This window comes from Mobula birostris, chromosome 7 (genome assembly GCF_030028105.1).
Source record: "Mobula birostris isolate sMobBir1 chromosome 7, sMobBir1.hap1, whole genome shotgun sequence".
NCBI lineage: Eukaryota > Metazoa > Chordata > Chondrichthyes > Myliobatiformes > Myliobatidae > Mobula > Mobula birostris.
The window spans coordinates 37,600,858-37,625,825 of NC_092376.1; the positions used below are offsets into that span (position 1 = coordinate 37,600,858).

Here is a 24,968-nt window from a genome sequence, read left to right on the forward strand (position 1 = left end):
GCCTGCTTACATTTACCCTATCTATACCACTCATAATTTTGTACACCTCTATCCAATCTCTTCTCAATCTTCTGTGCTTTAGGGAATAAAGTCATAATCTATTTAACTTTTCCCTATGACTCAGTCCTCAAATTCTATTAACATCCATGTAAATTTTCTCTGCACTCTTTCAACCTTGTTTACATCTTTTCCATTGGTAGGTGACCAAAATTCCACACAATTCTCTAAAAAAAAATGGGCTTGCCAATGTTTTATATAACTTCAATATAACATCCCATTTCCTGTACTCAATACACTGATTTATGAAGGCCAATGTGCCAAAAGCTTTCTTTACAACCCTATCTAGCTGTGATGCCACTTTCAAGGAAATGAATATTCCCAGATCTCTGTTATTCTGGGTGCCACCACCCAGGTCTTATCACATATGAAGTGCCATTACTGTTACACTAGTTACTTCTTAATTTGTATTGTAAATGCACCTTGTGCAAAATGTCAATCTTCTGGAATATATTTTATTATTAACGTATTAGTGGTCACATTACTTTGTGTTATGTAAGTTGTATGTACTATGTTGCATATCTTGATCCAGAGGATTATTGTTTCATTTGGCAATATATATGCATATGGTTGAATGACAATGAGCTTGAACCTGAACATCTACCGCAGTCCTCAGTGCCCTACCACTCACCCTGTTCTGGTGTACAATACATGACACTGAAATTTGGTGATTTGTGTTTAATGCTACTGAATATACAGTATCTATACACTGAAATGCACTTCTTAATCAATGGATCAATCGTTTGTGATTCAACACGCCCAGAAAGACAGATCTGTCAATGCAATTTTTGGCATCAATATTTTTGAGAAAGGAATGAATCTGAAAAGCAAGGAAGTTGTCTTAACCTAACAGGAATCTTGTTTAACCTCCTTGGATTACTATGAACTCTTTGAGTCTCCAGTTTATAAAAGGGACATTGTGATGCTCAGTGTTTTTAAATAAGTAAATTAGAATGATACTTGAACTGAGCCTTTACATCCATTTGACAAAATTAAATAGGCAAACATTCATTCTGAAGAAAAAAGAAAAGTGACTGGACGGGGATCTTTAAGGTTGCACAGCCCGAGTGTGTGGTGGAAGTGGTGTCTAGACAAGTATGTGAATCCCCTAGATGTAGAAGGCTATGAGCCAAGTGCTGGAAGTTGGGATTAATACTAATGAGTGCCTACTGTTCAGCATTGGCAATGTTGGCCCTGCTTCCAGTCTGTAAAACTCTAAGAAAGGGTTTAATGAAGTAGATGTAGTTCCTGTGAGATACTGCTTTGAATAGAGTTCATTGAGAGTGTGGAACTTGCTACCGTTTGCAATAGACAACAAGCATTCAAACAATAGAAGGATAAGCAAGGGTAAAGATGAGAAGAATAAATTATTTGATACAGCCACTTAGACAAGGGTAGAAGTAAATTCATTTTGATAGTGAAATTCCACATGGGTTTACAGACCAGAATTGACTCTTTCTGTGCTGTAAGTACTTCATATTATTTTCCTTTGCAACCTTGTTATGCCTGTGAGAACCCTCTCTAAGCACTTACAAGAAAATACTTTCGCATTGCAGTCAGTGTTATTGTTATTAAGGCTGCCATGGCAGCAAATTTATGCACAAAAGCTTAGGGTATTAGTCGCATCTTTCTCATACTTGCATTCCTTTGAGCTGAGATTCACTGCAGAGAATACAGATGTGTCAATTTTAAACCTCCGCCTTGATGTCAGTGCTGTGCTGAAGTTGGTTAGGAGTTTGAGGCATGCCTGATTCAGTGCAATGAACCACAAATGACCTTTCAAGTGTCTATTCTCCATTTTAAGAAATCAGCATGTTCATTTTAAAAATTTCTGCGAGGATGAATAGCAGACATCCCACCCTGCAAAAACTCATTTCAGGGAGGTAGTGCCATCAATTTGCGGGACACTCCCAGGAAAGGTGGGATGTCTGCAACAGAGTAGCTCCTTAGCAGCCAGCCAGCTAGTTTAAATAACGTTAGCTATGCTAATGAATGAATGACACTTGTTAAACTCACCTCAACACGTCTTTTGCAGTCTTAACCCACCATGGGCAATTGCAAATAGTGCATCGAGCAACACTGTCATTATTTTGACCCCTATTAGGCAGGGGTACACTTTAGTGTAGTCTGGGGTGACGTACGTTTTATATTTTTTTTGGAACACTCTGCCATGGCTCTCATGGTCGCTCGCGCGCTCTCAAGCGCTCTCGCTTGCTTTTTCTCTCTCGCTCGCACACACTCGCTCTCGCACTCTCTCTCATGGTGGTTCACACGCTCTCAAGTGCTCTCACTTTCTCTCTCACTCGTGTGTTCTCGCTTGCTTTCGCTCTCGCTCGCACACTCTTGCTTGCTTTCTCGGTCGTGCTTGCTTGCTTGCTCTCGCTCTCTCGCACGCACGCTCTCGTGGTCGCTCTCGCGCTCTCTCTTGCTTTCTCTCGCTCGCTCTCAAAAAAATTGATTTCCGTTATATTGTATATAATTTGCGGGCATCAGGGAGCCACTATTCATATGCGGGAGACTTCCGGGAGAGTTGGGATGTCTGGAATAGACCCTTTTTTAAAATTTTTGGTGCAATGTCAGTTTCTTCTGTGCAATCTTACTTTTGCCAATAGAAGATTTAACAACAGAAGGGCCAATTGTTTTGAGCATATTAATATCTACTTCATCTGACAAATACTAGTCCAGGATGATTGTTTTTAAATTTTAGAGATGCAACACATTAACAGGCCCAATGAGCCCATGCCACCCATGTGAACAATTAACGTACTAACCTATACATCTTTGGAATATGGGAAGAAACTGGAACACCCAGGGAAAACGCGCACTGGGAAGAACATACAAACTCCTTATAGACAGTGGCACGATTGAACCCGTGGGCGCTGTAATAGTGTTATACTAACTGCTACACTATCATGCCATTCACTAAAATTGCAAGTCAAATTACACTTAAGACTCAACTAATCAAGCTACTTAACAATTTTTAAAGTTGAGTTTATAAATCCATGGAATTATTAAGCAAAGTTTTCAATGATCTTAAGACATGGAAATCAAAAACAAGAAAAAGCTGCAAATAGGTTTGGGCCCTATTGTGATGCTGTGCACTGTGAAGATTCATTTAACTATCTGCTTTGTTATATAAAGCCGTTGAATTGTTCCAGGACGAGGGGATGATACAGCTGTACTGCCCTTTTGCGGGAGGAAGCCCTGTTATTTCCATTGGCTTTTCCCCCATGGATGTGAAGTTTCATTTACTAATACTTAACAGTTGTTTTTGAGAGCTTCCAATGTTTGCAGCCTTTCAAGTGGTAAATCACAGATTATGACTACTTGCTGAAGAGATTTTCTGTGTGTTTTCTTCAGTTCTTCCATTCATCCTAAATCAGTACTTTTTTTGGTTGTTAACTCTTTCACCATTGGGAACAGTTCCTCTTGATTGACAGTCCTGATGACAAACATGTCTGTCAAATTTCCTTTCCACTTTCCCTACTGTCAAAGGGAATAACCCCAGCTACACATACAAAATACTGGAGGAACTCAGCAGATCAGGCAGCATATACGGGGTGGGGGAAAGTAAACAGTTGACGTTTCAGGCTGAGACCCTTCATCAGAACTGGAAAGGAAGGTTGAAGGTGAGAGGGAAAAAGAGGGCAGCAGGAAGGTGATCAGTGGAGCCAGGTGGGTAGGAAAGGTTAAGGGCTGGAGAAGCAAGAATCTGATAGGAGAGGAGAGTGAACAATAGGAGAAAGGGAAGGAGGAGGGGACCCAGGGGACCCTGGGCAAGTGAAAAGTGAAAGGTCAGAATGGGGAATAGAGGAAGTGGGGAGGAATGGGGGGGGGGGGCAATTTGTTCACCAGAAGGAGAGATGGATGTTCATGCCATCATTGGAGAGCACCCAGACAGAACATAAGGTTTTGCTCTTCTACCCTGAGACAGGGGAGGCCACTGATTGACATGTTGGAATGGGAATGGAAATAGGAATCAGAATTAAAATGTTTGGCCACCGGAAAGACCCAGTTGTGGCAGATTGTGTGGAGGTCCTCGATGAAGTGGTCTCCTAATTTGCTACGGTTCTCCACAATATAGGAGAGGTTGCATTGGGAGCATCGGACACAATAGACAACCCCAGCAGGTTCAACTAGGTTAACAGTTGGCTTACTGTTTTGTCCCTGAATTGAACGTGGAGGCTGATGGGGTGGCAGGTAAGGACTAGAGGACTCCATATAATCCCAGCTTTTCTGGTCTAGCTATGCAATTTAAACCTGTCATTACTGACACGTCTAGAAATCGTTGCTATAGATGTTCATTAGGTGTTCACATATTTCTAATGTAAATAGCTACAATGCACCAATTGTGGCCAAACCATTGCTTTACAGTTATAATACCCTTGTTTTTGCGCTTCATTCACAAATCACAGGCATTTAATCTGATTTTTAAAATGTCCAGCTACTTGTAACAATTTCTAAAATCTTTATAAAGATTCATCCTCTGCTGTCTACTTCTGCAGGCCCTTCAGAATGTATCTTTTGTTTTACATTCTCTCCTCATTCATCTGACCAAAAATGTATCATTTTACACTATAATGACATTACATGTATATTGCTTATCAACAGGTTTTGAAACCTGCTTGCTGACAGCTCTTAATCCAGCAACAACTTTCAAACAATTAAAACTGTATCAAATTGGCATTAACATACCCAGGTGAATGGGAAATTGATCTCCTGTTTTTCACTCAAAATATTACTCCAGTATTTTGTATAAAATCATAGTACCAAGTCTCATTAAATAAAGAAAGCTTAATTGTGCAATAAAAATATTTTGCCCAAAGACCATTCTACTTCATTCTTAAACAAAAACTAATTGTTGCCTTTTCACTGACAAACTCTGTGCTGATTACTGCCCAGTTATTAGCAAAGTGTTGAGCAATCATTGCCTGGTCATTGGCTGAGTGTGGGCACCATTTATTACCTGACCAGTCTGGTTTCCTTTCCTAAAAACGTTCATGTACCCCTCTAAGAAGCTAATTTAAGACATGAAAAGGGAAGAAATACTACATTGCAAAATCAGCCAGGTACATGTGGATATATCTCCCAATAGTCCGCTACATCTACCAATCTGCACAAGTAGTGTTCTTTCTACTCCACCCCACCAGGGAATCCTCATCACCACACCTGTCATCCTGCCTTATAGACATGGACATTCACTTTGTAGATTAGCACCTACCCTTCCCTCAGGAGAACATCATAGCCACTTCATCCTTTAATGTTCTTAAATTTTCTTCTGACACCAAGTGAAATAACAACTAATCAAGCATTCCTTTGGAATTCAGCTGAGTTCCTCCAGCATTTTCAGTGTGTGTTGCTCAGGTTTTCCAGCATCTACAGAATCCCTTGTGTCCTTTAGAATTGTTTTGTCATACTTCAATCAACTTTAAGGCTTCGAGGTAAAGAGTTACTTTTTTTAAAGTTGTTTGATAGGTTAAACTTTTATATGCAATTTTCCTGTGAAAGCTCTATGTGTCTCTGTTGGTCAAATTGAATTGCAGTTGCTGCACCGATATGTGACAAGAGGCTAAAGTGGAAAATCACCTGGCTGTACACAGCCCCTTAATTAGTCAGCAGCTGCTCTTTCTTTCTCTGCTAGTTTGAATGTTATCTGCAGTTTCCCTCCGAGGCTGTGCTAGGTTAAAAGTTAAGAATGAGTCAGCAGCTGTAGTGGAAATGAAATGGAATCTCTTCTCCAGATAGACTTCTGTCTTGCCTAAATAAATAACATGCAGTTCCATAGGCAAGTCTAGCATCAAAGGAGACCTTCTGGTCCATTGGAGTATTAAATAAAGAATTTTTTAAAAAAATATCTACTCTTAAAATTAATCTGAACTGAAAATTTAAAATTTGAATGCCGTGTGCTCACATGGTTCTGTTGTTGAAGTTATACTGACACCTTTGAGAAATTGTTTCAGTTGTTTGTTAATGTAACTGGATGGGTGCAACTAGGGTGCCATTTAAATGTACTGCTAGTGTCCTGTTTTATAGTAAACTGTTTAATGTAAACTGCAATATTGCACTTTAATGCTACTCACTTATCAAAGTTTATTAGAATTCATGATTTGTTTATCTGGTACTATTTGGACCATTCAATGGTTTTTAAGTCAGAATCTTGAGTATTATGAATTGAGTTGAGTTGAGTCAAGCCCTTTTTTCCCCTCTAACTAAAATAGTTTCTACTGTATTGCTTGATGTCATAAGATTCAGAGAGTTGAGAAACACAAACTTGTTTATAACTTTTATGACGCTCATTTTACACAGTGAGTCTATTTGTAAAACTTCTTAAAAAAAGGTTTTTAAACTTATTCCTCATTCAATAATTAATGTGAAATGCAAAAGGAAGCAGTACAAGGACTAGTCAGAAGGCCTGATGTTGACAATTCTGTCAGTCTCTTTATTCTGTGACTAACCAACTTGCCTTTCATAAACACGAAGCAGCAATAGTCACCTTATGCAAAACCAGCCAAGTGGCTGTGACAGCACAAAGTTAGCAATAATTAGATAAGCTCTACCCTGCCTTCAGCATTTTTCATTGTACTGACATGTAAGAGTAATGTCTGTGAAGCCCCACCCCATTCAAACTGATTCCAAGGATTAGGCCAGTTTAACTGAGTGGTTGGATTTCTTGGTATGTAAGTGCTTTAAATCTACTTGGATAAGGATGTAGTGAAAAGCTGTGTTTTCCTGCTTTTTAGAGAATTTACTGCTCAATGGGTTACGAGGCTTCCTTTCTTAAAAGAGCACCTTTATCCAAATTGTCTGCATCTGACTAGATTTCAGATAGCACTGACAGTTGACTAGATAGGACCAACACTGTCTTTTTAATGATTTCTAGGTTAGATAAACACGGAAATATATAGCCAAATTATGAAGTTTATCTGGTAAATCTATTGAATGCCTAAGGATTCCGCTCCATAATGATTCTTCCAAGTAAGTAATTGTACTTTTCTAATTGCAACAAGCATTTTATTGTTTTAACAAAGGTCTGTTTTGAGAAACTTGTTTAATGCCGAAGAAAGATGGTAAATTCTCCTGCCAAGTCTGTAACTTTTAGATACAGTTACAGAAAGCACAGCTTTTTCAGTTAGCCCTGTAAATGTGGCACTCAAACTCTTGGCGCATTCTCTGTAATTGATAAATGACCGACTCGAGCTATGATGTATATATTCTGCATATGAATGACTGCGAGAAGGAAAAGATGGGAAGGTAGATAACACTGTAAATTATATTATTCTCAAAATTATCATTTTGATTTTGCTATGATTTCTTAACTCTGAATTTGTGAGTAAGCAAATGTGACACCTTTATTTTTGAAGCTTCTCTGTTTTTGCCATCTTTTAACTTTTATTTGGCACTCTTCCTACTGGCTCTTAGCAGCCATTCAGTGTTTAGAAAAATAAGAGTAAATTCAGGAATGCAAAAGTATAGAAACAGATGTCTGTGTCATTGTGTATTTTTTTATTCTCTTTGTGAGCCACGTGCCAGATGCTACAGTTTTACTCTTGCAGGGAGGTGAGATGTTATCTGGCATACCTCCCGCTCTACAGTGACTTAAAAGGTAAAGAATCAACAAGATGAAAAGCTTCTTGCAGCCAGTATTTCCATTCATTGCACATCCAGAGAGAACACTAATGCTCTATATTTGATCAGCCATGGCAATTGTTTCTTTTAGACCACCTTGCCAGACTCCAATTACTACAAACCCATTTGAGCTACTGAGTACTGACAACTGGCACGTCTCTCTGTCTTTCTCCCGCTCCTTTTCTTCCTCCTTCTCTAAGGTAAGCCCACAACTGAACTGCTATTAATCCCTTCCACTCCAAATATGAGCCTGACGGGATGCGCAATGTGAGCTAATAAACTTTGCTTATCCAACTTAATTCTTATTGCAAAAATTTGCTTATTTTTCAGAAGTGAATAAATCTGAATTTAATTAAAATGTCACTATCTAAGCCTCCGAGCTGAGCAATTTCAACTGTAGAAGTATTCATACCTTGTGGCTTTTATCAGCTCCTAAAATCCCTTAAGATGTGTGTGCTGAGGTTAACTTCTACTGGGAATCATGATTAATGGACTTCAGGAGCTGTTTAAATACCAGACGGATGGTGCACTGTATTAATCATCACTTCAAGGAGACTATCCATCACTGGAGTTTTATAAAGTAATGTCTGAAATCCAGAAATTTTTTTGCCACTTCCTCTTAAAACTGAGACCACAGTAAAGGAGATCAGACACCAGATGGCATAGACAACATCTGAAGTTATGGTTCAGTGGCGCAACACAATTTCCAAATGACTATTGTTGTGAATTTTAAAAAGCGCTGGGGCAAATGTTCACAAAGTACTTCAGTGTGGCATTTTAGAATTGTGAGACTGGATACCAGGAAAGTTTGTGCTGTTAATAAATATCATAAGTAATAATGCTATATTTTCAATTGTCTGTATTCCCTATTCATTCTATACTAGCACCACAACGTGTATCTGCCTCTACTTGGGGTAATGCTAGTTTCTTCAGGCACCGCTGTGTAAAAGCAGGCCAGCAGACACACGTTGAGGACAACAAGGTGGGAGGCCTGGAACGCACCCTCATACCATCCTAAAGTATTACTGCAGAAGTGCTGACATATTGAAGGCAAAATGCAGAGTAGTTGGGGCAGCAACCTGTCTAAATACTGTACCTGATGCATTCTTAATTCATAGAATGGAATCCAGCATTCATAAATGCAGTGCACAGGCTTTGGAACAGAACCAGTTTATTCAGAATAAATTTATTCTGTCTTTTAGTTATTTTTGTTCTTCATTATTAACACAAATAGCAACAGCCCATCTCTGTGAAATTCTCGTTGAACAATTGTGTAATTATGTGGGGCCCTACCTGTACATTTAACCCAGAGGATGTGCCTGCCTCCACAACCAGCAGTTAAACTCTGTGGCAAGTTCCTCCGTGAGTGTGAATGCATGTCTATCAGTTTGAAACTTCAGACGATTTTGAGAACAACTCACTTACTTAACGAGCATATTACAATCATTTGTGTTTTAGTATTATGAATCTGTTTATTATGATTTTAAATTTCTGTAAATCTAAAATCTACCCTCTTTATCTTTTGACATAATTTAATGATTCTATCATTTGTAGTAACATGTGTTCCTGACTTAGGTTGGTTTATGGACTTACTTTTAATCTGTTACATTGTGTAACAATTATTCAGCTTTGGTAAGATTATCAGCTAACTCTGACTTCTTCGATCACAAATTGAGTGGTAAACCAAAAAAATGTATACTCCTTGCATCTTTGAGTCAAAAATGTTCTGGTGGGCCTTATTCCTTGAATACTGGATGTAGATACAGCCTTTCTTATCCCTGTCCGACTTCCCAGGCACGCATGAGGAAAGATGGCTTACCAGGTTGAGAGTTTTGTAGTAGAGCAATATAATTTCAGGACAATACCATCTTTCAGTCTTTATCTCCCATGCGAGATATTCGTGATATTTTTTCATATTTGAGTGTAAATCTAGTTTTGATAATTTTCCACTAGTCAAAATGCTTATAAAATTGTTCCGTCATTATGATGGCAAGACTGTGAATAGGCTTCTTCTGAAGATGCAGCATCTCCAGTGCTGCATGCAGTTAAGTGTGCATGATGTCAGAGATCACATTGACTGTATTGGAGTGCCCAGAAAATGGATTTTGCACATTTTTGATGTGCTTGACAAATATGAAGTCGCCAAAAATTGATTTACTGACCCATGGAAATGGGACCCACACAGTTCCTGACAAGACCTCGCCCAAGCTGAAGCAGTTATAGAAGGGCACAACTCATTTTAGGCATATTCCCATGGCATCAAGTCAGCAACAATGTTTATGGCTACCATGAAGGAGAAACACTGCTTAGGAATAGGGAGAAAGATCAGTCAAAGAGGCAACGAAGTCCTGGTAATCAAGATGGAGTCCAAGAAGGAGTTCTTCTCTGTCAAGAAGAAAGGAGACCCAACAAATCTCCCATTGGAAAAAGTGTGATCGGATGTGGCTACAGTAGTCACATCCTGGGGGGAGAATACCACTGATAGACCATTCCTGGAAGAACTTCATAATATCTAATTGTATGGCAAGGTGAGCTCATCACCAGCAGCAATACCTTTTGCATGAGTATGTTTTACCCTTTGAATGAATATTTTGGTAACTAAGTACTGTAACAAGCACCAATCATCTGTATAAGCATATTTTGTAAAATTTGGATGGGTTTTGAGCAGCTTGCAAAAAATCCTAAAGCTACCTAATTAGTGTATCTTATGGTGAAGAAATGCAGAGTAATATGACATACTCCTAGAAAAATTGAGTGATCAATAAATTTATATACTGCATGCAAAAGCTCCAATTGCTGTCAGAAAGGCAGGAAATTATTATTCCTTATGTTGCATTATTATTGAGGATACTAGCTGAGTTTTATTAAATAAAATCATTATTTTATAGCTCACTAACAATGAAGTTACTCATATACATTCTATCTGAAACAGCAGAAAAAATTCCTTCACCAATTCAGAAACAGCTGTAGAATTCTCTTGTTGTGTATTTGGTTTGCATCAGTTAATATATTCAAGCTAAATGGCTTTTGAAATATGATTTTATACAAAAACAGCAAGTGCAAAGTTTGCCTTCCAGTTAACTTAGTGAAATCTACTTCATAGAATACTGAGGTGTTTGCTGAAAAAGATAATCAAAGGTGTTTTGATATGCTTTAGGTTAAAGTATGCTGTGCAGAATTGCTTACTGAGCAATCCTTTCAAGTAGCTTTGAGATGAGTATTGTTAAAAGTCACTGTTGATCTAATTAATATTTCAGACCAATTAAAATCTAGAAATAACTCTCAGTGTCTGCCATGTTACCAGCTACTGGAAATCTTTCAACAAGGTGGTACTTGATGGTTTTCTTTACCCTTAGGATATAAATAAGATTAATTAAATTGTGTGAAGATAGACACCATTGATGAGATCAGTGTCTAAATCACTGTGTGCACCTGGTGCTTTGATAAGAAAAGTCAGTTCAGATGGGAGAGGTCATGCCACCCATCAAATTTAGAAGAGCACAGAATCAGAGTTTTGAACTCAAGCTCAACTGTTAGAACTATGGTCTCCTTTACTCTCGACCAAAAATGGGAATGCTCCATTTTATTTCAAGTAATGTAACATTTTGTTTTATTTAGCATCAATGCCAAATAGTCTCTCCTGGAAAACAGAATTCTGAAATTAGTCAAAATCTAGTGTGAACCAGAATTAGGGTAGTTTAAACCCAAGAACAAAATGAGACTTGTGTAATTCCCACACGAACCCAGGGAAACCTTAAGACTCAGTGCTACATGATAATTAGCGAAACATGTCAGACCTTTAAAGGCACAGAAGAGTTGAAACTACAAATCTTGACTCCATTCACTCTTTGCTCAGAGATACTGCCTGATCTGCTGATTCTTTTCCAGCATTTTCTTTCAGATTTGCAGCTTTTTGTTTAGACAGAAACAGCTCATGGCTTTGTATGTGTTACATACTATCACTGCGGGGAGAGGGATAACTAGATGTACTCAATAGAAATACGGTGAGTCAAAGGACCTGCACACCAAAAGCAGCCAGGAAACTTTCCACAAGGAGAGTTTGGCAGGGATTTGCTATGTGGTCTGTCTTGAGGATGGGAATTTTCATACAGTGGTGCAGCATGGAAAGAAATATCATGTCCTCTGCATCAGGGTGCTCTACATACTAATCTTAATGGAGATAATGGATCCTCACAGGAAAGCTGCCTTTTATGAAGAGGTATTAATTCTTTAAGCAAGGATACAGTCAAGAAATGCAGCATTGTGACAGGTCAAGTATTTGGAGCAAGGATTAATTCAATCATCTGTTGTCAGTGCAGTTTTGTCTTTTTAAAAAAAAACATGTTAAGGGTTTTTAATGCAACATCCAGGATATCTTGCCTAATCATTTGTGTACAGCCATGGTGTAACTGAAGTGTAGAGCAGATCACTAGTAGCCATCCCTTATGCAAATCAGCATATATACAAATCAAAAGTTTCTGCTGGCAACTGTAACCATTAACTGGTTTGTATTGACCTCGTCAGAGATCTTTTTGTCCTTTTTCTTCTCCATTCTTCTGTCCTCCTGAAAACTAAGTTGTATTTTTCTCTTTCCTAGTTCTGACAGCGTTGGAACTGAAATTTTTCTATTTTCTTTCCACAAATGCTCCCTATCCTACAGAGATTGTTCACCATTTTCTCTTTTTATTTCAGATTTTCAGCATCTAGGACTTTTTAAAAAAACCTTTCTTTCACATGCTAACAAGTGGTGTGTTGATGATTCAATAGAGAGATTGTAATAACAGACATCCCACCTCTCCTGGAAGTTCCGGGAGTCTCCTGCATATTAATAGTGGCTCCCTGATGCCCACAAATTATATACAATATCCCGGAAATCAATTTTTTAGAGAGGGAGAGAATGAATGAGAATGAGCGCGCCATGGCAGAGTGTTCCAAAAAAAGAAAATATAAAATGTACGTCATGCCAGACTATACTAAAGTGTATCCCTGCCTAATAGGGGTCAAAAATAATGACAGTGTTCCTCGCTGCACTGTTTGCAACAGTGACTTTTCTATTGCCCATGGTGGGTTAAGACTGTACAAGACATGTTGAGGTGAGTTTAACAGGTGTCATTCGTTCATTAGCATAGCTAATGTTATTTAAACTAGCTGGCTGGCTGCTAAGGAGCTACTGTATTGCAGACATCCCACCTCTCCCGGAAGTTCCAGGAGTCTCCCGCAAATTGATGGTGCTACCTCCCTGAAATGAGTTTTTGCAGGGTGGAATGTCTGTAATAACAGTAATGAATCATTGCTTTGAGCACAGTGGGCAGATTATGTATTGCACAATTTAGATCAAAGATTCGTACAATAGAGGTTCGAGCCCTTCAGCCCACCATGTCTGCACTGACAATAATACCTTATAATTAATCCCATCTACTTGCACATGGTGATATCCCTCTTTTCTCTGCCTATTTGCGTGTCTCTAAATACCTGTTAAAGCATTGCTAAATACTTCTACCACCTCCCCTGAAGCATGTTCCAGGCACCTATCTCTCTGCTTCCTGGGGTAATTGGGGGCTCAGTGACTCTTCTATCCATGAGTGCAAAATGGTCTCCATTGCATGGGTTAGATGGCATACCCTCCTGAATAGCTGTAGAGGAGGTGAAAGGCATTGAATAATCTCTTCATTGTTGACCATTAAATTGTTCGACCTCTGCTTGAGGGACAGCGTAGAGGGAAAGGAGTGGAGGTTATGTTATAATATCAATTTTAGATGGACAAGGGTGCACGGATGAGGATCTATAGATATGACTGTGAGAATCATTATGTCATCGTGTGTGCGTTTAGAAAAGCAAAGTCTGTTGATCTAGAAATCACCTTGACGTACAGTTTAAATTAATTAAAAATTCTTCTTGCTTTGTTTCGTAGATAGGAATTCTTCATCCAGAAAGTGTCTATTCTAGCCATCTACTACAGAGAGAATGAGAAAGAAAGAGCAGTATTTCCGTTGCTTCATCTTACTTTTAGTTAGATGATGGCATGCTCAGACCCAGTGGCCTCTCCAGGTCCAATCAAAGGTGTATTTGTTCATCCTTTATGTCTTATTTTTAATGTTCACAAGACACTGAAGGCTAAGAACATCAAGTAATGCAGGACTTACCCCAACAGTGAGTTGCTTGATAGCGATGGTACAGAACTCGTTGTGTACCATTGTTATGGTGACGGCTGGGTTTGTTGCATACTGTTGTACTGAAACGGTGCATGTGATTGTCTTGGACGTTTTTATTGTGATTGCAAGATTGTGTTGGGCATTGGTAACATAGAACACCACAAGTCTGTTTCACTGGTTCATTGGCGAGCCCCTCGGTAGGGGAGCTGCATTGGCTCGGTAGTGGTGAGGACTAGGCCCTTACTGCGGGGTCACGTGTTACAGTCACCCAGGTGAGGAGATGCTGGAGGTGGTGTGAAAGAGAGCAGGAGCCTCTATGGGCACACTAGAATCCATGCTGAGTTGGGAGCTGGCCTCTCCCAGTGGTGCTGCTCTCCAGTGTTTGCTCAGTGGAAAAACAAGCTGGACCAGGACAGCTTAACACACAGTCATGCCACTCAAGAACCTGGGCTATATTATATATTTTTTTTCTTTGTGACTATGTTTATCTGCAGGTGTAACCATATGTGCTATTCGTGCTTTGTGCAGTGTGCTATTGGTAATGTGTTTTACATCTTGGCCCCAGAGGAATGCTGTTTCATTTGGCTATATTCATGTATGGTTGAATGATAATTAAACATGAACTTGAACTCACCCCGTAAAGTCGGCCACCTCCTGCCATATTTCTCCATTGGTGGATCTAGGAAGTTCCTGGCACACTGAATGTCCCTCCTGACGTGCATCTTGTACGCTAGGACTTCAGTATCCAACTTAGTAAATCTACAGCTCTCCTCCTCTGCTCTGCAGTCTGTTTTCCTTCTTGGCATCCTTCATGCATATTCCTGCTGTCAGGCAGCTATTGAGGGTGTGTCTTTAAGGGCTGATGCCCTTCTCTGATTGCTGAGAAGAAAAGTAGTTCTAGCTGTACTAAATTGGATGTGGTGTTGTCAGGAATTTTCCAGGACTTATTATAACTCAACTTTGGGAGTAAATCACTGTAACACTATTCCTAGTACTTTTTATGGCCAATTCAAGACTTCTTTTTACATGTAATCAGACTGGCCATCAGCACAATCAGCAACCAACATTCAGTGCACTAATGAGAGGCAAGATCCAATCTCTTGCCAGTTCAATGGAAAGTCTATTTGTGTTTTTCATTTACCAACTTGTGTCTATCTAACCTTCTGAAAGCATATTTAGGCAAGTGGCAGCCACACCCTCTTAGCTTTGACTCTGCCATTGATAGTCAGTGCAGATATTTGCCAACTTTTGATTCTGCAGAACTTATTCGATACGATTGTGCATCTGCCTTGTGCATTGTATTTATTAATTGTGACAGAACTGATGATCATTTGTTGTCTGCAATGAAGCTTCTATAGCAGGCGTCAAGATAGAATAGTGGTGTGAGTACGTGTAAGGCAGGCCAATATATTGTAATTACTCAAGTAAACTGCTGGGAACACGCATGACAAAGATCCTTACCTCACTCGTGTTAACCAGAGGTCAGGGTACTCATGGGGACTCCCGTAACTCTCCTGCAATGTCCAGTAAACAGAATTAAAAGAATGTAGTAATGTAGATTGAGTGGAGATTTGGAGGCCAGAACTGGCTTGATAAGGAGGTGAGTTGCAAAAAAATATTAAGAAGTTATTCACATGGTGCTGTGGTTGTTTTTTTTAAAAAAATGTTTTGTCTGGAATAGACCAATTTTGCATCCATTTCGGGGTGTCTGTCAAGTTTGCCTCTATCTTTCAGAGGGATTTTTCATTTTCCTAGCGCCTTTCCTTGCAGCGCAAAACTTTCCCAAAACTTGTATCAACAGTGATTTAAAACTGTTAGTCATCAGTGTGGTTTTTGATCATGCTGATGAGACAAATAAACCTTATTAACAGCACAGCCAGGTTTTACTGACTCTACACCCAGGCTATTTAAAGAACCAACTCTCAGACTGAATGAAACTGCAATGATGGGAGGGATTTGGGGAGTGCTATCAAGGAGATTGAAAGAATTGGGACAAGCTCTTAAAGGACATGTACTTTGTATAGGAAAAAATAATGTGAGCCTTCCATGATAATAATGTCAGTTTCAGTATTGTGTTAAACCAAAAAATAACTATAACATAGTACAAGCCCTTTAGCCCATCGTGTTGTGACAACCTTTTAACCTACTGCAAGATCAATCTAACCCTTCACTCCCACATAGCCGTACTCTATTTCTTTCATCCATGTGCTTACTTAAGGGTCTCTTAAACTTCCTTAATATATCTGCCTCTACTACCACCCCTGGCAGCATGTTCAATGCACCCACCACTCTGGAGGTAAAAAAGAGTGCCACTGTGCCTCTGACATCCTCCATTTCCTCCCCCCACCACCACCACCACCACCATACAGCTCTCCAATCACCTTAAATTTGTGCCCTCTTGTATGAGCCATCTCTGCCCTGGGAACAAGTTGCTGGCTGTCCACTCAATCTTTGCCTCTTATCATCTTGTACACCTCTATCACGTCAACTCTCATCCTCCTTTGCTCCAAAGCCAAACGTCCTATCTAGCTCAACCTGCTCTCGTACAACATGCTCTCTAATCGAGGCAACATCCTGGTAAGTCTCCTTGCCCCCTCTTTAAAGCTTCCACATCCTTCCAATGAGGCAACCAAAACTGAACATAATAATTCAAGTTATTTAAAGCTTGCAAGTGATTTTCTCTGTTCTTTTCACAAGCAGCACTAGGTCAAACCAAAATACCACTTAAACGCCAATATTTTTTGTGCAGTAATGATAGGGCCTATGTCTTTCCAAAAGCTAAGAAATACATCATAAAGCTGAGATAGCAATAACTTAACTTTAAAGTGCAGTCATTTAGTTCATTTATAACAGCGGATGATACGACACTAGACAAATTGTCAATATTTCCCTCAGGAGAAATTAGTCAGCAGTTGAAACCATGCTCACTGCATTAGCTCTAATTGATCCTTATGGTGTTGTCTTAATTATGTGCACTAGAAGCCACTGAAAGGAATGGGTTCAGTTGATGCACCTCTTAGAAATACCTTGAGCCTTTACTCTATAGAACAGTGCTATAACCATCTGTTTCCACAATGCTGCACTACATTGCAGAGTTCATCTGAGTTCACGAAATACTTACGAAGTTAAAACCAAGAAAAGGGAAATTGGCGAAGAAAGTACACTTCTGTCCTTCATCTCCTGTTCATCTTTTCATAAATTTATCTGTACACTTGTTTGCCAGTGTTCTAAGCCAAACCATTGAAGAGTTTCTGTCACTGTATTTCATTGACGTTGTGTACCTAACCAGCTAAAGGGATTTTATTCATTGTAAGCCGCCCTTGTTCAGCTGCCAGAGGAGCTCAATGAGGGAAGCTACAATTCAGCGTAGTGCTCATGGCTGAATGTTGAATAGTTTTTAATGTGCCTTTCTTTCCTCTCTTCAGAGATTGAAGCCAAAGAAGCATGTGACTGGTTGCGAGCTGCTGGGTTCCCTCAGTATGCACAATTGTATGAAGGTATGTTTGGACTTTGTTATATTCAACAAATTTCTTCCCCATATGCGATATATTTGAAATTGGCTAAAAAAAATACTAGCAAGAAGAAGAGACCTTAATGCATGCAACAAGCCTACACAAATTTATGATTTCCTCAGTAAATTGAATATCGAATGTTTTATTGACAATAAATTCTCCAATTTATCTACATATCTAATCATTCTAGTAGAATAATATATCTGAAAAAGGTAAGATTTTTTTTACAAATAGATTATTGACTCCCTAGTCGTATAAAGAAAGAAATAAACGGTGATATATAATGGAGTAGAAAGGGAAAAGGAGATCTGGTTATATTGTTAATCTCAACCAATCTGAGTTCACATGGTAGGCCACAGAATTTTGAGTTATCAAGTCCTTCTCCTGGTCACTTCCACTACAGATGTAAGAAAGTGCAAATGTAAAAAGAATCATCAGCCTTCATTCCTGCTTAAATTGTGGAAATGAGCTGAGGACCTGCAATTTACACAAGAAATGAAGATGCCATCTCTTCTTTCAATTCTTTCATCTCCAGTGCATTTGCTCTCAGAATGAGGCTTTTCATTCCAGAGCTAAGGAGATATTCTCCTTCAAAGAAAGGGGCTTCCCTTCCTCCACCATTAAGGCGGCCCTCATCTGCATCTCTTGCATTTCGCCCACGTCTGCCCTCACCCCATCCGACCACAGCCCCACCAGGGACGGGGTTCCTCTTGCCCTCACCTACCACCCCACCAGCCTCCGCATCCAGCACATAATTCTCCGTAACTTCCACCATCTTCAACAGGATCCCACCGCCATGCACATCTTTTCCTCCACCCAAACCCCCATTTTCTGCTCTTCATTGGAATCACTCCCTACACAACTCCCTTGTCCATTTACCCACCTTACTGATCTCCCTCCTGGAGTTTATAAGACCATAAGACATAGAAGCAGAATCAGGCCATCTGGTGCATCGAGTCTGCACCGCCATTCAATCATGGCTGATCCTTTTTTTTTTTGTTTTTGTTTTTATTTCCTCCTCAATCCCAGTTCCTGGCCTTCTTCCCGTAACCTTTGATGCCATGTCCAATCAAGAACCTATCAATCTCTGCCTTAAATACACCCAACAACCTAGCCTCCACAGCTGCATGTGGCAACAAATTCCACAAATTCGCCACTCTTAGGCTAAAGAAATTTTTTTTGTATCTGGGTTTTGAAAGAGCCTATTTCCTGAGGCTGTGCCCTCTGGTCCTAGACTCTCCCACCATGGGAAGCCTCCTTTCCACATCTATTCTGTCTAGGCCTTTCAGCATTCAAAAGGTTTCAATGAGATCCCCCCTCATCCTTTTGAATACCAGCGAGTACAGACCCAGAGCCATCAAACGTTCCTTGTATGATAACCCTTTTCATCCCTGGAATCATCCTTGTGAACGTCCTCTGGACCCTCTCCTGTGCCAGCACATCTTTTCTAAGATGAGGGGCCCAAAACTGTTCACAATACTCAAGGCGAGGCCTCACCGGTGCTTTATAAAGCCCCAACATCACATCCTTGCTCTTGTATTCTAGACCTCTTGAAATGAATGCTAACATGGCATTTGCCTTCCTCACCACTGTCAACCTGCAAGTTAACCTTTAGGGTGTTCTGCACAAGGACTCCCAAGTCCCTCTGCATCTTGGATTCCTGGATTTTCTCCCCATTTAGAAAATAGTCTGCCCATTTATCCTTGCAAGCGGAACAAGTGCTACATCTGCTCCCACACCTCCCTCACTACCATTCAGGGCCCCAAACAGTCCTTCCAGGTGAGGTGACACTTCAGCTGTGAGTCTCTTGGGGTCATCTACTGTATCTGGTGCTCTGGTGTGGCCTCCTGTATATCAGTGAGATTGACATAGATTGAGAGACTGGTTCGCTGAGCACCTATGCTTCTTCCACCAGAAAAAGCAGGATCTTCTGGAGGCCACCCATTTTAATTCTGCTTCCCATTCCCATTCCAACATGTCAGTCCATGGCCTCTTCCAAACTGATGGCATAAACATCGATTTCCTGAACTTCCGGTAATGCCCCCCTCCCTTCAGCATTCCCCACTCCCGTTTCCCTCTCAACTTATCTCCTTACCTGCCCATCACCTCCCTCTGGTGCTCCTTCTCCCTTCCCTTTTATTCCATGGCCTTCTATCCTCTCCTATCAGATTCCCCTTCTCCAGCCCTTTATCTCTTTCACCAATCGACTTCCCAGTTCTTTACCCACCCCCATGGTTTCCCCTATCATCTACTACCTTGTATTTCTTCCTCCCCTCTCCCTACCTTACTGACATCCCATCTTTTTATCCAGTTATTGAAGGGTCTTGGTCCAAAATGTCAGTTGTTTGCTCTTTTCCACAGATGGTACCTTCCTTATTGAGTTCCTCATGCATTTTGCGTGTGTTGCAAGAAAAGATGTAGTTTTTGACATGTTTGGTTTTTTACGTTATACACCTGTCTAAGCGCTATCTAAAGATCTGCCACTGTTGAATCACTATTGGCTTGGTTTTGTATTCCCCATTCATTTTTGCACTTTAAAGTCAGTTCTCATCCGATATCTAGTACATGTGAAAAATGGGACCACAATTGTAGATTGTTGGTGACATTAAAATTCTGAATAAATTTACTTTATTCAAGGGAGAAAGAGGGTTTGGAAGCAGGACAAGGAACAAAATTAGTTGGGATTTGATGATGAATTACTCTGGTTGCCAGCACAAGATTTAACACTTGCTCACTGTTGAGCAACCTGTATCACTACAATGGACTGACAGAAAAGTCAGTTGTTACTTTGAACATTGGACATGGAACAGTACAGCACAGGAACAAGCTGTTTGTGCTAACCACAATGCAATTTAAACTGCATATCTTCCAAATCCACAAAATCACTTCTGACAAACTTAACAATGGAAATCTATTCTTCAGTCTAGCAATATCTTGTATGGCTCTGGCAAGAAGTTGTATTAAATTACATGCGTACTGTCGTATTTGTAACGGAAATCCCGTTGAAACCGTTGAAGAGTGAGGAGGTTAGACTCCTCGGGTTACCTATTTTTTCCTTCAAGTTGCTTATATGTCCCGGAGCCATAGAATTGTGCTGTCTGTAGTTTTATTCTGTGGACTGGTGCAGCCACTGATGTCCTTTTTTGTATTTACATGACTAGTTTTACTGATATTGTAGCGGTGTGCTACACACAGCGCTAGAATAACCACACATAGTCGGTGAGTTGGAGTTGCGATAAAAGAGATTTATTCAAACTTCGCAGCCTGCTTTTAAAGCCTTCCCGTTCCCGTCCTCACTGGGCGGGACCGCTGTGGGGAATGCATAATTGCAGACCCTTTCCGCGCGCGGGATTTTCCCCCTGCTGGTGAAGATGGCCTGGCGCCCTTTTTGGGGCCGGCCTCTCTGCCGGTGCGCGCCGGTTCGTGTGTACTAGAAAGTGGGTCGCCACAATATCATTACAACCTGCCTGCAATTTTAAGTTGAATCTGTATTGAGAAGCTTCTATGGCCTTTTCCACCTAAAATGCAGGAGGAAAGGGGATCAAACTAGACATTTTAGTGTAAACATATTAACTTCAGCCTGTTGAGCACTATTGATTTCCAGAGTTGCCAATAGATATGTCCAAAAGCAAAGGACTGCAGCTACTTTAAATATGAAATGAGGCCGAAAATTCCAGAAGTACTCAGTAGATCAGGCAGCATCTGTGGAGAGAAAAACAGATCTAAAAGTTCAAGTCAATCAGAAGAAGCTCTGTTTCTCCGTAGCTGCTATCTGCCCTGCAGATAATTTCCAGCATTTTCTGTTTGTGTTTTATTTAATGAATGTAGCTTTCACAGAGCTGTCAGCACAAGTATGATGGCTCACTAGCTTTTGAGGTAAGAGCCAGGCCCAGGGATCCAGGCAACAGGATTGTCATTGAAAGATACAGCACAAGGAAATGGGCCTTTTGTTTCACTGAATCCACATCATGCACACCAACCATTAGGCAACCATTGTGCTAATCTGACACAAATCCCATTTTATGCACATGTTCCAACTCCCTTCAGATTCTATCACTCATCTATAGTGGCCAAGTAACCTATCAACCCACAGATCTTTGGGATCTTGGAGGAAAAAGGTGCATCGGGGGGAATCCATGGGGTCATGGAATGAATGTGTACACTCCAGACAAAGGACACCAAAGGTCAGGATTGAACCCTGGTTATGGAAATTGTGGCACAGCAATTCCATTAGCTACTGCCACTTTTATATATTTCTGTATGTTACCTGTTAAACTAAGACCTCTTGAAAATAAATCCATCAGACTAAAGAAACTTATTTAGTATCTCTCTTGACTAACTTCCATACTGGATTATAAGGGATCTTGCATACTAATTATATAAAGTGTTAGATTTATGTTCTGTAAGAAGTGCATGCCATTGATCTGTGCCCTGTAATTTGAGTTAGTTCTTGATATCATGCTTAAATATGGCGATTATGGTTATTTGCAATACTTTTAATATAGAGTTCTTTCATTCCAGTTAACTGATGATGTTACTAATGTCAATTGTTTATGTTGAATACTAGTAGAGAAATGAAAACAGAAAATACTGGAATTTCATCAGTGCCAATACCATCAGTTTATGTTGGATCAGTCATCTTACTCCTTGAACTATTGAGACTATTGTTTTATTTCTTGTCAACTGTTGTTTGATCTCCTGAATATTTTCAGTGTTTTCTGTTATTATTTCAGATTTAGTTTTAAAAAATAATCCATTCATCAAGAAAGATGTGGGTTTTTCTGAGATGGCAGTAGTGCAAATAGAAGTAATTCTATTCTTTTCACTATGGATATTAAAAAAATATAATGTTGATATGGTTACATGAGTAAAGAAAGAGGACAGATTTGGAAGGGACCTGTGAGGCACAGATTTGCCACACAAAGGGTGCTGGGTGTATGGGGAGGGCTGCTGGAGGGGGACAGTAGTGGAATTGGGTACAGTTGCAAAGTTGGCCAGGTACATGGATGAGCAAGATTCAGAGGGATATGAACCAAACACTGGCAAATGGGACTAGCTTCGATCAGTAACTTGGACAGTGAGGATAAGTTGATCTGAAGGGCTTCCTTCCATGTTGTATTATTACTCTGAAGAAAGTTGCCAGTACTGATAATCAGAAACTGAAAAACAGCTGTTCAGCTAGTATGACACATGTGATTCAGTTGGTGGAACTATTGCCTTTTGAGTTAGAAGGTTATGGGTTCAAGTCCTACTCTAGAGAATTTTAGTATGGACATCTAAAGTGAGACTCCAGGGCAATTGTCAGGGAGTTCTCAACCTTGAGTGGTGAAACTTTTTAAGGAAGCCATTAAATCATTAAAGTCTGCTTTCCAGTGGGTATTAAGAGCGCTTTGCCTCTAGTCTAAAGAGGAGCAGGGACGTTAACACCTAGCCAATATTTATCCCACACTTAATGACATTCAAATTGCGTAATAAAGTCTATCATTGCTGTCGTGTAGTTTCTTTAAGACATTAATAAGTCTTTTTTTTTTAAGAATAGCCTGTGTGTTTTTTATATTAAATCTGCTGGAAGACTTGCTGTAGCTTTCAAATGTTTTAGTAATAACATCGAACAGTAGAGGCGCTTTGGCCCACAATGTTGTGCTGACTTGCATAAACCTACTCCACGATCGATCTAACCCTTCTGTCCTACACAGCCCATAACCCAGCACTTTTCTTACGTCTATGTGCCTGTCTGTCACCCTCTACCGCCACATATAGCAGTGTACTCCAGGCACCCACTACTCTGTCCACTGACCTTAAATGGATGTCCTTTCATAAAGCAGGCCAATCTGATTTTGTTTTTTTAAGAAGTCACAGCACAAACTGAATCTCAACATCAAATAGGAAATCTATTACTCTAGGGATAACATTTTAAGATGTTATACCCTGCCCCCACAGGCCATTCTTATGACATGTGAAGTAGATTAATGGAAAGACTTTCTTTATTTCCCCTATGAAGATATTTCCTTATTTCCCTTCAGTTTATTTTTGCTTGGTCTTGGTTATTCACTGGCATTTTAAAATGAAAAATGTTGCTGTGCTGACTCCTTTAATTGCTTTCTTTCCTCTAGTTGAGAAATAGATTTCAAAGTTCAAAGTAAATTTGTAATCAAAGCAAATATATGTCACCAACAATATATACAACCCTGACATTTGTTGTCTTATGGGCGTACTCAGTAAATCCAAGAAACATAACAGAATCAATGAAAGCAACAGGGCAGGCAAACAATCAATGTGCAAAAGACAATAAACTGCAATGCAAAAGAAAAAAAATCAAATATTGAAAAAATGAGATCAGTCATTGAAAGTGAGGCCATAGGTTGTGCGAACAGTTCAGTGATGGGGCAAGTGAGGTTATCCCCACCAGTTAAAGAGCCTGATGTTTGAGGGGTAATAACTGTTCCTGAACCTGATGGTGCAGGTCCTGAGGCTCTTGTACCTTCTTCCTGATGGCAGCAGTGAGAAGAGAGCATGACTCGGGTGATGGACGTCCTTAAAGATGGTTGCTGCTTTCTTGCAACAGCCGTCTGTGTAGATGTGCCTAATGGTGGGGAGGGCTTTACCCATGATGGGTTGGGCTGTATCCATCATTTATATAGGATGTTCCATTGTTTCATTGGTGTTTCCACACCAGGCTGTGATGCAACTTGTCAGTATACTCTCCACAGCATACCTATAGAAGTCTGTCAACGTTATAGAATTAAACTAAACTTGTTTTTGTTCCAGTAGCCTCTATTTAATAAAACTAAACTGCCATTCCACCTGAATATCAGACTTGTGAGGTTAATAGTAAAAGTCTACAGAAGACTGTTTTCCTTTAAAATTCCTGTTTAATTTTCTCACATCTCATTACATCAGGTAAATAAACATTTCTGCAATCCATCTGGTATTTTATCATAGAACCAATTCAAAATTCTTTTGAATCATGCTTGGTACAGTTGTTTTCCAGGCATGGTGTACCATGGCTCGCTGAAGGTTTATAATAAAAGCTGAAAATGTTGAGTATGTGGCAGGTCAGGCAACATCTATAATTCCTCCCCTAAAGAAAATTATCACAGTACAATTTTTGTTGTAGTTACTGAGATTATCTGTGCTTTTATGCATTTCAGAAACTATGGGCAATTAATTAAGTCACATGGTTCTAAAATGCATGTGGTTTTACAGTTGATAATTGGCTTAAACCTTAGAGAGATTTTCAACCTATTTCTGGGTACCTTAACACCCACTGGGAAATTCATCTTCTCAATATTTTAGAGGGATATTCTGTCTAGCAGCAAATCTTTCCCAAATGATATTAACAGAATTGCAAAATGCAATATTTCATTTCTGCAAGATTTTCAATTCTCTATTTTCATAATAGTCCCATTCTGCTAAGTATTTATCCTGAAACCATGCTACATAAAGAGCCATCACTGAAACTACATCCTTTGACACCACTGAAATATGGGACATCTTCCACCCTCAGGTGTAAGAGGTTGTATGTGTCATCACTGTAATTCTCTGCTACATTGGTTTCCATACCCAGGCAGAGGAGGCTTTACCCACTTCTTGGACTAAAAGGCGCAGGCAGAGTGAGTTT

At 39.8% G+C, this 24,968-nt stretch overlaps 1 protein-coding gene across 5 annotated transcripts in view; it reads left to right on the forward strand.

The window, feature by feature from the left end:
• stard13b (StAR related lipid transfer domain containing 13b) overlaps positions 1 to 24,968 on the forward strand; it is a 412,204-nt gene that overhangs the window by 320,676 nt on the left and 66,560 nt on the right. For 4 of the 5 annotated variants that reach the window (XM_072262914.1, XM_072262910.1, XM_072262912.1 and 1 more), the window contains one exon: positions 17,261 to 17,332. In XM_072262914.1, coding sequence (XP_072119015.1) covers positions 17,261 to 17,332 — 72 coding nt within the window. Of the gene's footprint in view, positions 1 to 6,969; positions 7,033 to 17,260; positions 17,333 to 24,968 lie in introns of those variants that run through there. The other variant, XM_072262913.1, reaches the window with a different exon arrangement.